Below are 18,691 nucleotides of genomic sequence, written 5' to 3' on the forward strand. Positions count from 1 at the left end.
GATGGGAAGTCCAGCTCTGACCTGGGACGAGGAGATAACTCTGCAGGCATTATTTGAATTGATAATAGAAGTTCCCTGGGAGACCTGCACTCTCAGAGAACCTGAAACTACGTGTCAATAGCAACTACCAAAGTACCGACACTAACAACATTTATCCATATACCCATAATAGAGTTTATGTGGCAAGGTTTTGGTAGTGGGGGGCTGCTGAGGTGGCCTCTGTGAGAAGGTCAGTGCAGCAGGAGGGCAGAAGGCGCTCCGTGAACCAGAGCACAAGTTCCCCTGTGGCCTGTGGAGAGGCCCCTGGTGGAGCAGGCTGTCCCCCTGCACCCATGGGTCCCACACGGAGCAGATCTCCACGCTGCAGCCCCCCCATGGGTGGAGGAGCCCCTGGTGGAGCAGGTGGATGTGGCCTGGAGGAGGCTGCGGCCCATGGAGAGCCCCCGCAGGAGCAGACCCCGGGCTGGAGCTGCAGCCCGTGGAGAGGAGTGATCTCCCTGTTCTTATGTCAACCCTTGAGCCCCCTTCATCATTTCCACCCCCACTTCTCTTTGAGAAGGGGGAGTGAGAGAGCAGCCGTGGTGGAGTTCAGCTGCCCAGCAGGGTAAAACCACCATGATGCCTTACCATCAGACATTCCAATAAGGGAGCAAAGATGTTTACTCCTGGGCTCTGGCTGGAGCCTCCTGAGATTCAGGAACACTTAAACTACAAACAGCCAACTTTTGGGAAAAAAAAAAAAAAAAAAAAAAAAAAAGCAGCAGTCTGGTGAGTCTTTGCCAAGGAGGTTTTGGCAGGGATAAGTGACAGCTCCCATTAGGATGTTTAAGATGTGTGAGTGATGAAGTAGAGATATGAAGCGGAGATGAAAGTCTGTATCAGAGATGCTTGTGGTATCAGTTGCTCATGGTGGTCTGCAAAGAGGGGGGAGTTTCATCAGAGCCAGCAGCCATGACCCCACCTGGGGCTGAGGGTGGAGAAGCAGAGGGGTGAAGCTGGAGAAAGCTGGCTCCAGTAAAGCAAGGACTCAGAAGAAAAGCACACACTGCTTGTCTTTAGGACCCTGAAGTCAATGTGGAGGACTAGCTCCAGCCATAGACTGACTACATCTATAGCCATAGACTGTCTACATCTGCCACCTGTGTTTGGTCAGATGAATCCCACACAAAATGTTCTGTTTAATCTCATTTCTACATAATTTTTAAGTTAAAGTCAGTGATGCACATTCAAAATCAAAACTGGTTCAAGCATGTTATTCCCCATGTCAGAAATATTTTTTCCTGTCTTTGTGGTGGTTCTCTGATTTTCTGCTGCACTTTTTCCTGACAGCTTGAAAAAATCAGTTGTCAGAATATTTCTGCTAGCCTAAATTTCCAAGGCGTGGATGGAACTGACCTTGGCAAAGGATGCAAAGAATAACAGGAGGGGATTCTTTAGGTACATTGCTCAGAAAAGAGAGGCCAAGGAGAGTGTAGTCCCTCTGATGAATGAGAAGGGTGAACTGGTAATGACAGACATGGAGAAGGCTGAAGTACTCAACAACTTCTTTGTCTCAGTCTTCACTGCCAGTCAGACTTCCCAAGTCTTTTGTGCCCCTGATCCTGTAGATGGAGACTGGGGGAACAAAGTCCCATGCACTGTAGGCAAAGAGCAGGTGCTCTTCCACCTGATGAAAATAAACACGTACAAGTCTATGGGGCCTGATGACACGCATCCCAGGGTCCTGAAGACTGAAGTAGTTGCCAAACCTTTCTCCATCATATTCGGAAAGTTCTGTCAGTCAGGCAAAATCCCTGGTGACTGGGAAAAGGGAAACATCACTCCTATTTTTAAAAAGGGTAGGAAGGAGAACCCAGGAAACTGCAGACCGGTGAGCCTCACCTCAGTGCCTGGCAAGATCATGGAACAGATCCTCCTGGAAGCAATGTCAAGGCACATGCAAGACAAAGAGGTGATGTGAGACATCCAGTGTGGCTTCACCAAGGGCAAATCATGACTGACCGATCTGGTGGTCTTCTATAATGGAGTGACTGAATCAGTTGACAATGAAAGACTGACTGATGTTATCTACCTGGACTTCTGCAAGGTCTTTGACATGGTCACACATGACATCCTAGTCTACAAATTGGCGAGAGCTGGTTTGATGGGTGGAAAATTCAGTGGATAAGGAGTTGGCTTGAAGGCCACACCAAGAGAGTGGTGGTCAATGGCTCTACATCCAAGTAAAGGCCAGTGACAAGTGGTGTACCGCAGGGGTCTATCTTTGAACTAGTGTTGTTTAATATCTTTATCAATGACATAGACAGTGGGATCAAGTGCACCCTCAGCAAATTTGCAGATGACACCAAGCTAAGCGGTGCAGATGATATGACAGAAGGCAGGGATGCTATCCAAAGGGACCTGGACAGGCTGGAGAATTGGACCCACGTGAACCTTATGAAGTTCAACAAGGCCAAGCGCAGGGTGCTGCACCTGGGCTGGGGCAATCCCAGACATGAGTACAGAGTGGGAGAAGAACTCACTGAGAGCAGCCCTGCAGAGAAGGACTTAGGGGCTCTGGGGGACAAAAAGCTCAATACAAGACAGCAGTGTGCACTTGCAGCCCAGAAGGGCAACTGCATCCTGGGCTGCACCAGAGGGGTGGCAGCAGGGGAGGGAGGGGATTGTGCCCCTCTGCTCTGCCCTTATGAGGCCCCAGTCGGAGTACTGTGTCCAGGCCTGGGGCCCCCAGCTCAAGGAGGATGTGGGGCTGTTAGAGTAGGTCCAGAGGAGGGCCATGAAGATGATCAAGAGGAAAGGCTGGGAGGGCTGGGGCTGTTCAGCCTAAAGAAGAGAAGGCTCTGGAGTGACCTCATTGTGTCTTTTCAATACTTAAAAGGGACTTACTAGAAAGATGGAGGGCAACTTTTTGCTCAATCAGATAATGAAAGGACAACGGGGAATGGTTTTAAAGTAAAAGAGGGGAGAGTTAGATTAGACGTCTGGAAGAAGTTCACTCAGAGGGTAGCACTGGCACGGGTTGCCCAGAGAAGCTGTGGATGCTCTGTCCCTGGGGAGAGACAGGAGATGCTTCCAGCCACTCGTCCAGCAGCAGCCAGAAATGAAACTGCACTTGCTTGTGCTCCAGGCAGAAACACAGATTTGTTGTTCTGCTGGAGACAACTCGTGCAGCCTATTCCTGCCTCACTTCATCCTCTCCTAGCACCTGCCATTTGAAAAATAAATTAGATGGGAAAGAATTGACTTGAGACTAAGGCTGTTACTGCCCAGCCCCTTTGCAAAGGTTATTACAGAATTTGTCTGCAGAGGCCTCGTGCTCTTGGGACTCTCGATCCAGGAGGCATCTCCCTGCAGAACTGCTGGGGTGATTTATGCACATCCCTTCTGCTCTGCCCTCACGCGTGGAGGCATCCTTTCCTCGGCGTGAGCGTCCCCCGGGTGGCAGATGCCTGCAAGCAGAGCATGAGGTGGGTGGATGTGGCTGAGGACTGATCCGGGGCGGGCTGTGTCGGGCTCAGGGCACAGCAGGCTGCTGCAGATGCCCAAGGACTGGGGGAGAGCAGTCAGCCTGTGGACGTTCACAAGCTGAGTCACCTAGGAAAAAGGCAATTGCTGGAAAATTTCTTTAAAAAATCAGTTGTTCAAAATTTAAGTCTCTTATTAAATGAAAACAGAAACTGGACACTGCAGAATTCTGATTTTTTTTTTTTTAGCTAAAAATAGGCCCTCAGTTTAAAAAAGAGTAAGCTAATAAGTATCAAGCTTTTTAACTAAAACCAGAATTTGTTCACTGAAAAAAAAAAATGGAAAAAAAAAAAAGAAAAGAAAAAAAAAGTTTGTTTCTGTTTATATAAACCATTCATAAATTAGCTAAATGCATATTTTCTGTAAAACAAACTACATGTTCAGCCATGGGCAATATTCTTAATTGCCTGCATACAATAAGAGATATCTGACTTGCAAGGCATGGGCACACAGCTGGGGGCCTTGCAGATGGACAGGATTTGGTAAAATAATCTGGGTTCTGTCAGATGCGGTGAAGCTTGCTCGGGGTGGGCTGGCGATGCCGAAGGGGGCAGGCAGCCCCCTGGCCCAGGATCCCCACCCGGCTCAGGTCACTCGAGGCTTGAAGCAGGGTGCAGGACAGGCTTGTTCTCTGGCTAGCCTGAACGGAGGGCAGCTTGAGTTCAGAGGCAGGCAGGGACCGGGGGACAAACCTTTACTTGGGGAGTTCCCTGTGACTGGGGTGCAATTTGTGGAGAAGGGGCAAAAGTTCCAGGGCCAGCTACACACACACACGGGTCAGGGCATGGACCCCGCCAGCAGCTGCTCCAGAGCTGGAAACTTGCCTTGGATGTGAACGGGTGTCCTAAACCCTGTGCTAGCAGCCAGACCAGGCAGCACTCACCTTTGTGCTCCAGCTAGGAGTAATAACGTGGCTTCATTAGGAGTAATAACGTGGCATTCATTCATTATAAGAGCAAGTGCCGGGTCCTGCACCTGGGACGGGGAAACCCTGGCTGCACGTACAGACTGGGCGATGAGACGCTGGAGAGCAGCCTAGAAGAGAGGGATCTGGGGGTCGTGGTAGACAGCAAGTTGAATATGAGCCAGCAGTGTGCCCTGGCAGCCAGGAGGGCCAATCGTATCCTGGGGTGCATCAAGCACGGCATCGCTAGTAGGTCAAGGGAGGTGATTGTCCCGCTCTACTCTGCGCTGGTGTGGCCTCACCTCGAGTACTGTGTGCAGTTCTGGGCACCACAGTATAAAAAGGACATGAAACTGTTGGAAAGTGTCCAGAGGAGGGCTACGAAGATGGTGAAAGGCCTTGAGGGGAAGACGTACGAGGAACGGCTGAGGTCACTGGGCCTGTTCAGCCTGGAGAAGAGGAGGCTGAGGGGAGACCTCATCACAGTCTACAACTTCCTCGTAAGGGGGTGTCGAGAGGCAGGAGACCTTTTCTCCATTAACACTAGTGACAGGACCCGCGGGAACGGGGTTAAGCTGAGGCAGGGGAAATTTAGGCTGGACGTCAGGAGGGGGTTCTTCACAGAGAGGGTGGTTGCACACTGGAACAGGCTCCCCAGGGAAGTGGTCACTGCACCGAGCCTGTCTGAATTTAAGAGATTGGACTGTGCACTTAGGCACATGGTCTGAACTTTTGGGTAGACCTGTGCGGTGTCAAGAGTTGGACTTGATGATCCTTAAGGGTCCCTTCCAACTCAGGATATTCTATGATTCTATGATTCTATGATTTCCATAAGAAGGTATGTCTGGAGCATGCTTTATGCTCCATAAACCTGCATGGCAGTTCTCCACTGCCCTAGAGGTGTCTGTGATGAGAAGGAATGGGAGTTAAAGAGATGGGATGGGGAGAGCTCAGTCTGGAAGGTGTGATAGGCAGACATAAAACATCAGAGGAAAGCACAGGGCCCATTTCTCAGCCAAAGAGTTCTGCGTCCAGCAGTCATTAACAGCACGAGGGACTTCACTGTGATAAAAAGGAACTAAACTACAGGGAAAATGTCGGTGGTGCCTAGGAGCTGGTGGTGTTGATGTCGATGTATTTCAGCCTGCAGTACTGATTTTTCATAAAGTTCTGGTTTCTCAAAGCTGAAGAAACTTAAAGGCAGAGCGAAATTAGACAAAGAAACCAGAGAAAACATTGGGAGGTGCTTTGAACAAGTCCAGCTGATGGCCAAGCCTGCACCTGTACATGCCTGCAGCAAGGAGTGGCTTTGGTTAGGAAGGTGAATGAGGCACGTGAAGCTGCAGCTACAGCACCACCAGCAAAAGTGGTATGGGAGAGCTGGTCAGGATCTCATGCAATTAGAAGCTATTAAGTAGAGAAATCAGATAAAAGCAAATTAAGACAACTACCCCTCTGCGTGAAGGGGAGAGGTCTATGCCTACCCAAGAGACAGGCAATCAGAGATTTATTTATTTATTTATTTTTAATGCAATTTACTTAATTAATAAATGAGAAGCGTGTTAAACAGCTTCTGTCAAGAACAGAAAGCAAATGCAGCGGTCCTGGGTAAATGGCACAAGGGAAAAGGTGTCTGTGAGTTGGCCAAGGAGATCTCTGGACTGCTCTGCCAAACTTTTATTAGTCCTGGCATGCCGCGGTGACTGCAGACACGCTTCCTCAGGCCATTACTTTAGCGAGACAGTAGGATAATGTGATTAACTGCAGATTGCTTAGCCTGACGTCAATGCCCAGCAGACTGCCCAAGATGCTAATAGGAGATCTGGTCAATACAGATTTACATGATTGGAATCAAATTAAATTAATTGCAATCAATGTGGCTTCACAGGAGATAGCTCTTGTCAAACAAACTTGATTTAATTTTCTGATGAGATGGCAAGTTTGGTTAACCAATGTGCACATATGTGTGTGTGCGCAGTACGCAGACTGCACCTCCTCCTGCTTTCCCAAGAGGAGCTGCCCACCACAAAACGGGTGTTTCTGCAGGGACTCCACAAGGGCTGGCTCTAGGCTGGAATTTATTCTGTGCCACTTTCCTCAGTAGTCCTAAAATCAGTACAAGTTGTGTCTCAAATAGTGCTGGGGAAAGACAAGTCCTGCAGAGCAGTCTAGAGAGATTGGTGGATGTAATCACTGAAAGGAACTGCCTGAAATAAACTGAATACCAGGGTGAGGAGAGCAGGCAGGTTTTCACAGGGGGGCACTGGATCCTAGAAAACAGAAGCTCTGGAAAGCAGCTGACAGCACACTTATAGGGATCACTGAGACCCAAAGGGCTAGCGCAATTTTGGATTCATAAAACAGAAATAGAGGAGGTTATATATATTTAAAAAAAAAAATAGTAAGTTGATATCATGTAGATGTGTGGATAAAAACTCTCTCATAAGGTTTATTATGGCAGGTTGTGGAACACATGGCTGGAGACAAGAAACTCTCAGTGCTCTGGGGCTTTAGTTTATCAAGAATAACTCCTTGGCTGTGGCAAGTGCACACCTTCAGTGAAAATACTCTGCCAAAAAGGGCTCTGTGGCCAAGCACAGGAAGGCAGAACAGGGTGCTGTGGCTGGAAGGAGTAGACAGGCAATGCCCAAGGGGAAGAAAAGCACAGGGTTATAACCATGAGGATAAGTAGCACTTGAGGCAAAAATCAGGGGATGGAGGTTCTCCATCTCCAGATGTTCATGAGCATGCAGTAGTGCACTGCCTTTCAGAAAAGCCTGCTTTAGTGAATACCGTGTCACTGTGATGTGAACATCAAGCAGGACAACATTCCTCATGGCTTTGGCCTGCAGTCCCATGGGTAGATGAGTGTGCAGGCCATTAGTACCATTTTAATTGTACCTTCCTTGGCTGAGGGTAGCAGTGGCTGCTGCCTGAAACATCATTTTCCTGGCTGCAGTTTCTCTCTCAGCTCAGTTTCACCACAAACACGATGTCTGGGCAGAGCTTCTGCATGACCCAAAGTGACCCAGTCCCATATGCCCAGTCGTGTCTCCAAGCAGGGATCCTTGCTGCAAGCCCTGAAGCCACCCACTGCACTGCTCATGAGGGTTGGAGGGGGGGCCAAGACAATGGGGTCATCAAGCCCCGCTTAGCCCACTGCTCCCTGCAATAGTGGCTGGAAGCCGTGGCAGGGCAGGACTCCGCGGTGCCAGCCTTTGGACAGACACGCTTGCTGCAAAAGCCAGAGGTTACGCAGAGTGGCTGGGGGGGAATCAGAAGGGAAGGTGGCCCCACATGAGCAATAGGACAGTTTGGACTCTCCGGTGATGAGTCCTCCGGAAAGCACTGCCCACAGCAACAGTTTAAAGCCTGACTGTGGGTTACAGGTGCTGAAAGATTTTCCTTATATTGCATGATGCCTGAAAACTGCAGTGTGCTCAGCATTACGACCAAACAGATGGTAGCAAAATCCCAACTTTTCCGTCACTGTGTTGCAGGGAACTGAAGTCAGGAATGAATATTTGACTTGTTCCACCTGTGCCATGCCAAGCCCCAACCAAACCAACACCAATTCTTTGCCTTTTCTCCTGACTGGCATCCCTGGCCTGGAAGATCTCCACATATGGTTTTCCATCCCGTTCTGCTTTATGTACATCATGACCCTGCTGGGAAATACCATGATCCTTCTTGCTGTGAGGCTGGACAAAAGTCTCCATGAGCCTATGTACTATTTTATTTCCATGTTGGCTGTCATTGACCTCATCTTCTCAACGGCTGTAGTTCCCAAACTGCTGGGTGTATTCTGGTTGGGTTCAAGGGAGATTGTTTTTGAGGCCTGCTTCATCCAGATGTTCTTCATCCACACGTTCACTGCAGTGGAGTCAGGGGTGCTCCTGGCAATGTCCTTTGACCGGTATATAGCCATCTGCAACCCCCTGAGGTACTCCACCATCCTAACGAGCTCAAGGACCACCCAGATAGGACTGCTGTCTCTGGCCAGGGGAGCTGCTGTCATGACACCTTTAATGTGCCTCCTCACCAGCTTGCCCTACTGCGAATCCCGAGTCATCCCTCACTCCTACTGCGAGCACATGGCCGTGGTGAAGTTGGCCTGTGCTGACCCCTCCGTCAGTGACCTCTACAGCATCATCGTGGCAACGCTGTTGGTCGGGACAGACTCTGTCTTCATCACTATCTCCTATGGCATGATCCTCAGGTCTGTGTTGAGGCTGCCATCCCAAGAGGCACGTCTCAAGGCCCTCAGCACCTGCGGGTCCCACATTTGCATCATCCTCCTGTTTTACATAGGTGGCCTCCTCTCCATGTACCTGCAGATATTCTCTTTTGGCTTGGCACCTCACATCCAAGTCCTGGTGGCTGATTTCTATTTGACAGTCCCTCCCATGCTCAACCCATTCATTTATGGCATAAAGGTGAAGCAGATCCGGAGAGGGATTTTCAGACTGCTGGAGAAGTTGGCAGGACTCATGTTCTCACATGCTTATAAAGGCAGGCGAGATGCTCAGAGAGCAAGGCGCTCCCCATAAAATAATTTTTCTTACCCTAGACCAGGTGTGATGCTAGGTGCAATGAATGCCCGTGATGTTAGGGCAATGAATGCCCCAGAAATGACCATCTTTCTCCAGTGACTGGAAAGGGAACCTAGACCAAAGGCCTACCACTGACATGACAAAAGTTTATTGGTGTCAAACCGATGGCTCAGTCCTGATGGATGCTGGACAACTGTCTCCTTGGCCAATGCACTCATGTTTTCCAAGATATCATCTGGAAACATGATATCATGGTATCACTTGGACAGCAGCAGCACTTCAGCTGCTGCGGCACGTGGCTGAGGTGTCCCCCAGGGCAGGGTGCATCAGCCAGCGAGGACAGCTGTGTCCAGCAAGCAGCAGCGAGGTGACACCGCTGTGCACAGTCACTCACGTCCCTTGTGCCCGGACCCCCTTCTTGCCTACAAGGGTTGACAATGGCTCACCCTGTGTCTTATCCACCTCTCTGTGCAAGAGACATCTGTGCTCCGCTTCTGATCAGGAGCCAGACTGAGGCATCTAAGAAACGGTGCAGCTCCATGCTCCCTGGGAAGGGGAGGCTGCTTTAATCAACAGCTGCAGGTACACATCCACTGCAGGAGCCTCAGTCATCACCTCCCACGCCTCTGAGTACCCCTGCTGTATCATGATGGTGGGGACCACACGCACCCCAATGCAGTGCAGCGTGGCAGGGTGAAGTGGTGTAAGCCCTGCTGCCAGTGGAAGGAGCACCGAGCTGACCCGAGCACCAGCGCTGCAGGAATCAGCTGGAAAGGAGGAACCCAAGAGGTTGTGCTCTGCATAGAAGCAATTGCTGATGTGTTTGCTGAGCTCAGAAATCACTCAGAAATCTAAAGTGAAAGCTGTTTCCTATTCCTGACATATCCTGTAGCCACAGGTGCCAAGAACAATCACACGAAATAGCATTACTTTGTTAATTCTGTAAAGAGTGATTGGAGATTTATCACCTGGTTTGGAGAGGGTGGTCGAGTCAGAATTAAGGAAGAGAAAATGGTTCCTGTAAAATGTGATGCATCCATCCATCTTTACTTCCTTCTTTACTCTCTTCTGAGATCATCCAAATCTCTCTCTAAACTGACAAACCAGCAGAGTCCCGCTGACATGAATCAGATGGTAACATTTGAAATTAAATTTAATATCAGAGACTTGTTTATGTTGGAAAATACATTCAAGATCACTGAGTCTGACCATCAACCTGACCATCCCATCACCAAACCATGTCCCTCAGCGCCACATCCACATGTACCCTAAATACCTCCAGGGACAGGGACTCCAACACCTCCCTGGGCAGCCCGTCCCAGTGCCTGGCCATCCTCTCCATGAAGAAATTCTCCCTGATGATCAGTTCAAACCTCCCCTGGTGCAACCTGGGGCCACTGCCTTGCATCCCATCACTTGTCACCTGAGAAAAGAGACCAGCACCTCCTCGCTGCAGCCTCCTTTAAGGTGGTTACAGGGAGAGATGAGGGTCTTCCCTCGGCCTCCTCTTCTCCTGACTAAACAGCCCCATTTCCCCCCAGGTCCTCCTCACGACTTGTTTTCCAATCCCTTCAGCAGTTTCGTTGCTTTTCTCTAAACATGTTCGAGAAACTCAACGTCCTTCCTGCAGTGAGGGGCCCAAAACTGAACACGGTGCTCAAGGTGCAGCCTCACCAGCACCACATGCACAGGGAAAATGGCTACGAACATTCAGGCTATGTCCTGGCTATGAGCATTTAGGTGAGGCAACAGAAGAAATGTCTGCCATGAAAAGTGCTTAGAACACGAACAGATCGCTTGGAAAGAAGCAACCCACTGCTGGAGGACTCCAGGCAAGCATCGTGCTGACCCTGCTGCAGGGCAGCAGAACGGTGCATTGGCAAGGACTGGACAACCCCCAGGCAGTCAGCGCTTGGTGTGGCACCATGAAACTGGGAGCACGTTGCTGCACAGGAGAGGACGGTGCTCCTGGGGACTGTGCTCCCTTGGACCAGCTGCTTTGTCCCACGTACTACAGACCTCTCCATCATAACCACCCCCAGATCACAGATTCTCAGACTGAGTGGCTGTGGCTGGGGGTACCCCTGGGTGCTGCCGCTCACCCTCTGCCCCAGCAGGGCCCCGCAGAGCCGCTTGCCCAGCCCCACGTCCCGGTGGCTGCTGGAGCCCCCGCGGAGGAGCCCCCAGCCCCTCTCTGGGCACCCGCCTGGCACAGCAGTGGTGCCTGGGGCCCAGAGGGCACCTCCCGGGCTCCAGGCTGGGCCTGGGGCCTCTGCTCCTGCTGCCAGGTCAATGAAGCAAGGGGCCAGCTGTAAGAGAAAGTCTGACCATCCTCTGACCATGGACGGCTGACCTGAGCCTTGCAGGACCAGAGCTGTGTTTGCTGCAGTTGTTCCCTCACAGGGACCAGACTTTGCACTTCTCCTGGTTGAACTCCATCAGGCTCCTGCAGCCCATTTGGCCACAAACCTGTCCCATTTGGCAGCAGCACAGCCACAGGGTGAACCAGCCACCCTCCATGTGTAAGTACAGGGATGGGGAAGGTGGTCCTGCCCCAGCAGGCTCCCTGACAGCTGTGCTCGGGGGCGTTGATGCAGGACGTGCCCCTGGTACCCATCACTTTGCTGAGAAGAACTCCCCGGGACTTGGCAGGACTGGGCTTTGTGAAGCGCTCTGACCCCGCTGCAGCCAGAAAATCAGTGATAAGGCAGCACTGATGGTACAAGCCCCAGCTGGGGGCACTGAACACAGGGAATGTGGGGCATTTCTCCCCTTGGCTGCATTTGCCCCAGCACCATGCAGAGGCCGACAAGAGACCTGCTTGCAAACGAAGCAGGTGCCTTCCTGGGGCTGTGGCAGCAGGGCTCAGGGTGTCCCTTCTACTGGTTGGTGCTCAGCCCATGAGCTGCTCCTGGGCTGTGATTTCTCCCTCACTTGTTTGCCAGCTCCCCCAGCCTGGGGTCTGCCCAGCCCCAGTTGCAGGGACCCCAAACAAAGGGGCCCCTTCCCGTGTTTACCTGCCCAGCTGGCAGGGTGAGCCCTGTTAGCAGCAGCCACAAGCGGCAGCCGGTAGGTGCACTGCAGCAGTAATTAGCCTCAGGACACTTCCAGCTGCTATTAACCATATCTAACTTGATAACTTTTAATTTCTCCTTCGGGTGAAATGTCCAAAGCAAACAACAGCTTAACCCTGTGGCTGCTGGGTGGGGGCAGGTGCCCCAGCAGGGCTGTTCAGAGACGGGTGGCAGGGGGTGACAAGGAGACCCTGCAAAGGGCAGCGGGTTGGGGCAGTGGATATTGGGAATGTTTGGATATTAGGAAGAACTTCTTTACCAAAAGGGTTGTGAGGTATTGGGATGGGCTGCCCAGGGAAGTGGTGGAGTCACCATCCCTGGAGGTCTTTAAAAGATGTTTAGATGTAGAGCTCAGTGATATGGGTTAGTGGAGGACTGGTTAGTGCTAGGTGAGAGGTTGGACTGGGTGATCTTGGAGGGCTCTTCCAACCCAGATGGTTCTGGGATCCAGTGACACCCAGCCCTGGCCACGCGGCCTGCTCAGGGCCATGTGCAGGGCCTCGGGACGGCTTGGCCACAGTTCACAGGCGGTGCCCAGGCTGCTGCAAAGTGCTCCATGGCAAAACACAGAGCTGAGCCTTCCTGTCTCTCAAAATCAATGTATGCTTTAATCCCAGCCAAATTAACAACCTTTGGCAGCATTTCTTACCCCGCTGCCGCATACGACCCTTTGTGGGATCCGTGCCACAGGGGGTCCCTTTGGAAACACTGTTGGACTGAGACCCCAAGCAGCCAGTGGTGACTGCCACCAAACAGCTTTTCTCATTTCACCTTTGCATTTTCATCCCCTAGAAACGTTCCAGCCCTAGGTCTATTTTTTTTTTTTTTTTGATGGGGGGGGGGAGTGCAGAAGGAAGTGAGGGTGTCTCTTCAATTTTCACAGATCTCTGAAAAGTTTGGACTTGGCTGTTGTTTTTCACACAAGATAGCTGGGTGCCAGGGGACAGTGAGGCACAGCCGCCAAAGCAGGCGTCCCTCTGCGGAGAGACAGACAGACACAGGGGACAGAGGCGTCCCAGTGCCACCAGTGCCCCTGCAGAGCTGGGGCTGGGGAGGAATGGGGTTACGTGGAGGAGCTGGAAGCAGGGAGCAGGGTCCTGCGGGACAGGGCCCTCCTGCAGTGTGATGAGAGGTGCGGGGACGTGGGGACGTGGGGACGTGGGGATGCTTCCTCTGCCTCTGGCTCCCAGCTCCTGCCAAGAAACTGATGCAAAATCCCCAGCGAGGCGTCACAGTTGCACACCCACTAATTGGCCCATCCGCAGCCAGCGGGGGGGCCTGGGGCCCTGCCAGCGCAGCCACCAGTAATCAATCCTCCTGTGGCCCGTGCTGTAATTACCGTCCAGCTCATTAGCACTAATTGGACTACTCCCAGGAAAGTAGCCTGATGGAAAAAAAAAATAAACAGAGTTCAACTGCCTTTAACTTTGACTTGTTCAAACGCCCGGAAAGAAAATAAGTGAGAGGGCCCCCGACACCGTGGAGTGATGCCCCTGTCCCACAGCCCAGCCCTCCCAGGGCCGGGGCCGTGCTCAGGTCTCCCACTGAGGTGAATGGCACGAGGACAGGGGGCACAGCAATGCTCCCGCACCCACAAAATCCAGGGCCTGTCCCAGCTGCAGGGGGGGCATGGCTGGGCCGGGAGCTGGTTTCCCCTTGTGGTGCCAGCTTCCCCTTCAGGTGCTGCTCTCTGTGAGATGCACCACAGCAAACCCTTTCAGCTCCTGTGTCCCCAAACCAACACCCCCTCCCCACTGCACCACCCATGCTCAGCATCCCCGTGTCGCAGGGACCCGTCTGCACCCCGCTCCCCTGGGGTCTGCGGCCATGGAGCTGCTTTGGGAGCGCAGCCAGAAGGGACCCAAGGTGGCCTGGGCTGGGAGGGGGGGTCTCCCTGCCCCTGTCCCCGCTCCTAAGCCCAGCAGTGCACTGCATGTGCTGCCAGCAGCCCTTGCCTGGTGTCCCCAGGCCTTCGCTGATCTGGTTCAAGGCCACGTCCCAGCAGACAGCAAGCTGCTCTGCAGGCCAGGGCGAGGTTCTCCAGGGCCATGCAGGTGGCAGCAGGAGCTGAATGTGTTGGCAACAGGTCCCTTGGCCACCACCCATCCCCATCCCAGCTGGTGGGCCAGGACAAGTGCCACCAGGTCCAAGCAGCAGAGGGGTGGCCCAAGGGACAGGACGGGATGGGCAGTGTTCGGGGAGAGGGTCTGCATTGCCCCACACCCCCCTTCTTCTGCATCCCCCTGTGGGGGCACAACCCCAGAACCAAACTCCCTGGGAGTGGGGTGTCCTGGTACCCCCAGAGCATTTTAGCCTGCGGGACACAGAGGGGTGAGACCAGAGGATGGTCTGAGGGGCTGCAGGGAGCTGTTGGCTGAGATCCTGGCAGTGTCCACCCGTGAGCTTCCCCAAACCATCCCTTCGTGCTGCACTGGGCCCAGCCAGCAGGAGCCGTGCGAGCCCCAGCCTGGTGCAGGTCACAGGGGGGGTTCCTGGTGAAGCCGTTTGGCAGTGGGACAGCCGGGGGCATCCTGTGGGCCCCCACAGCCCTACACAACCAACTCACTGCTGCTTGGACCAAACTGGCCCTGGGGTGTGTCAGAAGCCCCTTGTGCTGCCCCCGTGGTGCTCTGAAGGTGCTCCGAAGTCCCTTCCACGCTTGGAGAGGGGACACCACGGAGGGACAACACCACACACCCCCTGCACGCACACCCCCCATGAGCTACAGCACACCCAAAGCCCTGGCAGAGGGGCATGGGTCCAACCCAGGACACCAAATCCCCAGCCCCACAGCAGGGCCATGCATGGCCGAGCAGATCCTTTCCCAGCCCCAGGTCTGCACCGCGGGCAGGGGGGGACTGGGGGCAGCAGGAGCGCACCCTGCCCGGGCTGCAGGGGCAGCCAGCGAGGGTCCCTGGGGGTCCTGGGCAGTTTGGGGCAGAGTTTGGGTCTGTGCATGTCCTGAGCTGCCCTGCTCTGCTCCAGCAGCTCCCTGGTGGGCCCCAAGCAGCCCCCGTGGTCGCAGTGCTGGGGTTGGGGGTCCGCAGGGCACGGGGGCCGCGCTCCCCCCTGATGCAGCCCCGCAGCGAGGGGGAGGCCTTGGAGGCACCGCCGGCCCCGACACCCGGCGTGGAGCGAGGGAGGCACCTCCTGGCCAGCAGGCAGCACTGCCACCCCCTGCACTGCCACCCCCACCTCCTGCACTGCCACCTCCTGCTCTGTCCCCCCCTGCAGTGCCCCCTCCCCTTCCCAGAGCGTAGCCCAGGCTGTAGCAAGGCGAGGGGACACCGTTCACGCAGCCCCTGCTGATGTTGGGGAGGACCCCCAGTGCAAAACAGCACCCACCTCAGCTGCAAACAAAGCACCAGGGCATGCCCTGATCCTCCCCGAGAGCGTCCCAGCAGCTGCTGTGACACCGGGGCATCGCAGCTCCATGAACATCTGCCAGGCACCAGCACGGGGGCTTCAAACTGGACTTTGCAAGCAGAAAGTGTCCACAGCAAAACCTCCTGCTCTGATGCTGCTCCAGCATCACCTGTGAGCATTTGGGTGTCCTCGTGCCCTTTCCCCAGTCTCCTATCACACGTGTCTGCACATTTAGCTTTCCCCAGGCTGTTCCCAAGCCCATGCATTGGACTCTGATGCCATTTGCAGCAGGAGCGTTGTGTCCTCCTGCAGCAGTGCTACCCCTGTGCCGTGGCTGGGACCTGGCTGGGAGCTGCTCCTGGGTGCAGACAGTAAACAGGGCAGGGCCAGCTCTCTGGGAGTCTTTCCTGGTGCTGGCTGATGGGCTCTGCTCACCGGGCTTTATGGGTCTGACCAGGATCAGCCCAATGAGGCCCTGCCTGTGGCTGGGGCTTTAGCTGCTCCCACCATACTGTGACATTGCTTTGCAATGGACCCCCCCATCCCTGGAGCAAACCTGGATGAGATATCTCATGTCGTGCTGGTCTTACCTGCCTGATCACCCAAGGCCCTCACTGATCCCTGGGATACATCATGCAGGGTTAAATGCAAACAGAAAAAAAAAAAAAAAAAAAAAAAAAAAGCGCAAGGAAACAGCCTCAGCTTCCATGGAAACAGAGGAGCACACAGAATTCAGATTTCAGGTGCAAATCAGGATCCCTTCCCTACAAGTACCAGAGTGGCCCATGTCGATGCAGACACGGTGCTGCCTCGTGATGTCCACGGCTCGGCCATGTCCCCCCCCAAGGGCCAGTGCTGGGGGAGCCATGGCTGAGCTGAGCCCCTGGCTGAGCCCAGGCGAAGCCCTCGCTGGGCTGGGGCAGGGATCTCATGGGGTGTGCAAACAGCCAGCGGGCACCCGGCACCCAGCACCCATCCCGAGCACTGCCTCCCTTACTGTGGCTCTGCTGGGTGTCCCCACAAGGAAGCTGACGGTTTGTGCCCAACTCAGAGCGTAACAGCCGGCATCCCCGTGCAGCACTTTGGACCTCCGTGCAGGGCTCCTTGTTATTTCTCATTGCTGCGGTCTCTGGCTGTTTTTCTGCTCTGGAAGCATTGGAGGCCGTGAGCTTCTCCGGGTTAGCCCAGCACCTCTGGGGCAGGGGAGGATGGGGAGGCCTCGGTGCAGCAGCAGAACTGCCCAGCACCGGGCTGGAAGAAATGCACCGAGGAGGATGGAGCAGTCATGGGGCTGACGACAGGCACTGCTCAGGGTGCTCAGCTCAGGCTCTCCAAGTGCCATGGGGACACGGGGATGTCCACGTGCCATCTACCACTATAAGAAATATCTCCCTGGGCTTGTTGGTAAGAGGACGTAGGAGAGTAGCTGAGCCAGGCACCCAAGTGGGGAGATGCTGTCGAAGCCCAGCAAGAAGCTGAACAGCAACTTGGGGCTGTGCTGGTGCACAGAGGATGAAGGGCAGAGGACAGACCTGTGGGCCAAGGAGTCCTTCTCCAACCCAAATGCCCCGCATGGTGGTGGCCTCCTGCACAGGGATCCAGTGAGAGGCCACAGCCCCTGAGGGCCCTCTCGTTTTGGTGCCTTCCTCCTGGGGGCTGAGACTGTAGCACTCAGACTGGAAAGCAAAGAAAAATGGACAAACTTATGAAACTGGGCTTTGTGCAGGTGTTTCCCATGTGGACTCTTTGATGCCTGTCCCCACGAACCCTGCTGGGGTTCCAGGTATCTGAGGTTGCTCCTCTCCACCTCCTTGGCACCGGCCAGCAGGCTCCAGCCCTAGGAGAAGGAGGCAGCAGCACAAGCCCAGGGGCAGTGCTTGCTGCAGGGCAGGGACTGAGCAGCAGGCACGGTGCCGACCCCCCCAGGCGCTCCAGCCCCACGCTGTACAGCCCAGGACCGGCGCTGAGCCGCGGGCTGGAGGAGCTCAGCACCAACATGTGCACAGAGCCCTGCAGAGCTGGTCCACGGCCAGCATCTCTGCACCCCAGCGACCACACAGAGCAAGGGAGCAGTGTTTATTAATCTCTTGAAATCCTCAGAGGAGAACTAATGAGTGTGCCTGCCTGGGAGAGAGCAGCAGCAGCAGCACAAGGAACTGCTGATGTCTTATTTCGGCCCCGGGGCCCCGCAGGCTGTGCAGGAAGGGTCCGGCTCAGGGGACGGCAATGCCCTCTCCCTTTGGGGTCTGCTTGGGGTGAGGCTGCATGAGGGAGGGCTGGGAGAGCCCAAGGCTTGCTGGCACCACCGCCTGCGTGTGTCCCAAAACCCAGGCTGGAACAACCCTGGGAGGCCGCTGGGTCTGTCCCTGTGCCCCAGCACTCAGCCAGCTGCACGGCGCTCCTCACGGCTGGTGGGGTTTAGCTGCTCTTTAAACATTTTGCAGATGTTTTGAGAAGCTCCCGTGTCTTTAGCCTGTATCTCGCCTTGCTGTTAAAGACATTCTCCTGCTCTCTCTGCAAGAGTTTCTTACATGATGATCGATTTCATATCTTACCTCAGTCTGCTCCAGACTAAATGCCACCAGTTCCCTCAGCCTCTCCTTCTGGCCGTGTTTTCTAGGTTCCTGATGATTTTTGTCCCTTTCCTGTACCACGTCACTCAGTGGGCACTGCTGGTCTCTTGAGATCCCAGCTGGGTGCCCCTTGTGCTGCAGACCCAGCTCTTGGCACGTCCAGCTGGGTGAAAACGATGCCTTGTCTAAATATTACCTTTCCCAACTGACCCAGCACCTGGTTTTAATGAAGTGTTTGTGCCCTGTTAGGTTTGTGCCCACCACCCAGCATTGTTGGCCATCCAGCCCTCCAAGCCCCTGCGGCACAGCCCTGGTGCCACTCTCTGGCCACGGAGGGCCACCCAGATGCCCGGGTCTAGCAAAACCCCGGCACTTCCCAGATTCCAGCCTTTGGGCCAGATCCCCCCCCATCCAATTCAGATATGAGGAGGAGCAGGACAGCCTTCTCCGAGCCATTGCAGATGCTCTGGGACACTTTGTCCCTGCAGCTCCTCTGTCAGGGATGCGGGGGCACAGGCCAGCTTCTCTCCGGGGTCGGTGCTTAACCAAACACCTCCCTTTTCTCCACAGCAAGACCAGCAGTTTTACCGTCACTTAGTGGGAGAATTTTCTTCATTCTAGAATATTCATTTTAGGATATTTTCTTAATTTATCTTGCTGTGTTTTGCCTCAGCCTTCACCCTGCAGTTGGGATTT

At 54.1% G+C, this 18,691-nt stretch overlaps 1 protein-coding gene across 1 annotated transcript; it reads left to right on the plus strand.

Annotated features, from left to right (window-relative positions):
* Positions 1-7,974: 7,974 nt before the first annotated feature.
* On the plus strand, positions 7,975-8,979 carry LOC309891775 (olfactory receptor 52K2-like; the record flags this gene model as incomplete). The annotated part of the gene is made up of 1 exon (XM_082784618.1): positions 7,975-8,979. One exon carries the CDS (start codon positions 7,975-7,977, stop codon positions 8,977-8,979), a length of 1,005 nt encoding a protein of 334 aa, XP_082640744.1.
* Between the last annotated feature and the right edge of the window lie 9,712 nt (positions 8,980-18,691).

Source organism: Aythya marila, assembly GCF_965140915.1.
Source record: "Aythya marila genome assembly, chromosome: 1".
Classification (NCBI taxonomy): Eukaryota; Metazoa; Chordata; class Aves; order Anseriformes; family Anatidae; genus Aythya; species Aythya marila.